Source organism: Procambarus clarkii, chromosome 75 (genome assembly GCF_040958095.1).
Source record: "Procambarus clarkii isolate CNS0578487 chromosome 75, FALCON_Pclarkii_2.0, whole genome shotgun sequence".
In the NCBI taxonomy this organism is placed as follows: domain Eukaryota; kingdom Metazoa; phylum Arthropoda; class Malacostraca; order Decapoda; family Cambaridae; genus Procambarus; species Procambarus clarkii.
Window position 1 is genome coordinate 24,011,151 of NC_091224.1, and position 3,408 is coordinate 24,014,558.

At 51.1% G+C, this 3,408-nt stretch overlaps 2 protein-coding genes across 3 annotated transcripts in view; one reads left to right on the top strand and one right to left on the bottom strand.

The window, feature by feature from the left end:
• The window catches only part of LOC123771684 (NF-kappa-B inhibitor alpha), a 54,978-nt gene that overhangs the window by 29,701 nt on the left and 21,869 nt on the right, over positions 1-3,408 (bottom strand). For both annotated transcript variants that reach the window (XM_069313362.1, XM_069313361.1), the window contains exon 3: positions 1-193. This exon is cut by the window's left edge and continues 60 nt beyond it. In XM_069313362.1, coding sequence (XP_069169463.1) covers positions 1-193 — 193 coding nt within the window. The remainder of the gene's footprint in view (positions 194-3,408) is intronic.
• LOC123771681 (uncharacterized) overlaps positions 1-3,408 on the top strand; it is a 148,847-nt gene that overhangs the window by 21,570 nt on the left and 123,869 nt on the right. The window lies entirely within an intron of this gene.

A 3,408-nucleotide genomic window follows, 5' to 3' on the forward strand; every position in this document is an offset into this window, starting at 1 on the left:
GCCTGGCGGCGATGACTTCGGCCACGGTGACGGGTCGTGTGAGCTGGGTCACCATCAGGGCTTCACCCTGCCCACAGGCCAGGTGGAGGGGCGTGTTCCCGCGCCGGTCCCGGGTTGCTGGCGACGCCCCGCACACCACCAGGTGTCTGGCGACGCCCGCATCCCCAGCGCCCACGGCCAGGTGCAGCGCCGTCTGCAACAACACACCAACAACAACAGTTAGATTGACTGCTTCTTTGTGAGCGAGTGGGGGAGTGAGTGTGTGTGTGTGTGTGTGTGTGTGTGTGTGTGTGTGTGTGTGTGTGTGTGTGTGTGTGTGTGTGTGTGTGTGTGTGTGTGTGTGTGTGTGTGTGGTACCCTACCCTATGGAGAAGTGAGGTACCCCGCCATACTACTCCTGGTACCCTGGTACTCTTGGTACCTTGCCATACTAACTATATAAGCACGTGTACATTGGTACATATACTGTTTTTTTACGGGCTCGCCATAGCCCGTGCTACATGGACACTTCGTTCTGAGTAGCTATATCTAAAACATCAGGGTACATGTAGGTCGGGTCAGTATGGGTCTACACACACACACACACACACACACACACACACACACACACACACACACACAGCCTGTGGTGGAGGCTGACTCCATACACAGTTTCAAGTGTAGATATGATAGAGCCCGATAGGCTCATGAATCTGTACACCTGTTGATTGACGGTTGAGAGGCGGGACCAAAGAGCCAGAGCTCAACCCCCGCAAACACAACTAGGTGAGTACAACTAGGTGAGTACACACACACACACAGGACGGGCCAGGAGTAACTGAACTAAACCATGTTTGATCATGAGGAGAGGCATACACATACAAGTTTACCTTGAAAAGCTTCATAGAAAACACCGACCTTACCTAACCTTCTTAGTATGTTATGATAAGCATCTTATTGCTTCGTAAGTACAATTATTACTTAATCTATACCTATAATAGGTTAAGTAATAATTGTAATTACGAAGCAATAAGATGCTTATCTTAACATACTAAGAAGGTTAGGTAAAGTCGGTGTTTTCTATGAAGCTTTTCAAGGTAAATTTGTATGTTTAGTATGTCACATATGCACATATTTAATAAGTCAATATTGACTATACGAAAGTGCGAGAACGGGTTGGGGAGAGGAGCCCGTGTGATGTTATACATGTTTTAAAGATGTGTGTTTCTTCAATTGAGTCGTAACTGTTGGAACTATGTTAAACAACATCGAGTATCATTTTGACTACGTTGTTAAGTGATGGAGTTAATAGGTGACGCTCAAGTCTCTATAACGGCGTGCACTACTCAGCTTAATAGTACATGCTGTTGTAGCGGGATTCGAAGCCCTGACTTTCCCAGAGAATAATCGGAAGGTATTGGGAACTCCCTCACCCCCCCCCCCCCAAACCCGACAACCCCCGACAACCCTCCCCCCCAAACCCGACAACCCCCGACAACCCTCCCCCCCAAACCCGACAACCCCCGACAACCCTCCCCCCCAAACCCGACAACCCCCGACAACCCTCCCCCCCAAACCCGACAACCCCCGACAACCCTCCCCCCCAAACCCGACAACCCCCGACAACCCTCCCCCCCAAACCCGACAACCCCCGACAACCCTCCCCCCCAAACCCGACAACCCCCGACAACCCTCCCCCCCAAACCCGACAACCCCCGACAACCCTCCCCCCCAAACCCGACAACCCCCGACAACCCTCCCCCCCAAATCCGATCAAACCTCTTAGTAAATATGAGAGTAAAATTATTTAAAAGCAGTTACACCCAAGAATATTTGGCGTGGGAAATCATGCCCAAGGAACCATAAACCGACCAGGCTTCCTCCGCTGGGTGACCGTGTAGGGGGAGCGGGTGGTGCCACTGGTAGATATGACAGTCATGTCCATCTTCCCTGTTTACGGGCTCACCATTCACCGTGCTACATGGACGCTTCGTTCTGAGTAGCTAAATGTGAAACAGCAACAACTTCTTCCCTGGCGAGTTACAGCCCCGCTCCTGTGCCAGGTAAGTTTACTACGGGCTCATCATAGCCCGCTCCTTTGCCAGGTAAGTCCATTACGGGCTCACCATAGACCGTGCTACTTTGGAACTTTTGTTCAAAGTAGCTGAATCCAAAACGACGACACACCTTCCCTGGGTAAGGAGTGTAGTTCTGTACCACCGGAGCTGGACAACCAAGAACAGATAAACACTACAACGTTCTGAATGCCTTAAAATTCCCATGGTGGGGGGGGGGGGAGGAGGGGTAATTCCAAACACTAACGCCCTCAGGGGAATAAACTAGACGGCTTCGAAGCTAAGAAAGACTGCCTCGAGGGGGAATGTCCACTGGGAAAGACCCGAAAAGTCCAGAGGGAAAATTTTAAAAGAGGGAAAGTCCACTCCAGGAGCAGGTGACTCTCTCTCTCTCTCTCTCTCTCTCTCTCTCTCTCTCTCTCTCTCTCTCTCTCTCTCTCTCTCTCTCTCTCTCTCTCTCTCTCACACTCTCTCACACTCTCTCTCTCTCTCACACTCACACTCTCTCTCTCTCTCTCTCTCACACTCACACTCTCTCTCTCTCACACTCACACTCTCTCTCTCTCTCTCTCACACTCTCTCTCTCTCTCTCTCTCTCACACTCTCTCTCTCTCTCTCTCTCACACTCACACTCTCTCTCTCTCACACTCACACTCTCTCTCTCTCTCTCTCTCACACTCTCTCTCTCTCTCCTCTCTCTCTCACACTCTCTCTCTCTCTCTCTCACACTCTCTCTCTCTCTCACACTCTCTCTCTCTCTCTCTCTCACACTCTCTCTCTCTCTCTCTCTCTCTCTCTCTCTCTCTCTCTCTCTCTCTCTCTCTCTCTTTCACTCTCACTCTCTCTCTCTCTCTCTCTCTCTCTCTCTCTCTCTCTCACTCTCACTCTCACTCTCACTCTCTCTCTCTCTCTCTCTCTCTCTCTCTCTCTCTCTCTCTCTCTCTCTCGCCCAATTCCAACCAGTTTTAGTCTTGAGGAGCAATTCTCGCTTATTTCGGAAGGAGTTCGATCTAAGTTTCGAGTAGACTGTTGTCCTGCTCGAAATTCTGACGAATTTGAAGCAAAGTTGCATATATCTGAAGCTCGAAAATGACCCCCTGATATGGGGATGAATGTCACCATTTACGGAGTGTCGTGAGGCGGCGGCAGCGGCGCAACGGTTGGGGGGGGGAAAGATGAAGATGAGGCCACCCAAAAGGTGGCACGGGCATGAATAGCTCGTAAGTGGTGGCCCTTTTGAGCCATTACCAGTATCAAGAGCAGATACTGGAGATCTGTGGAGGCGCGACTGCACCCTGCGTGACGGGAGATGCCTCCGTGATGGGGGGGGGGGGGAAGGGGGCGCTGATGAGCG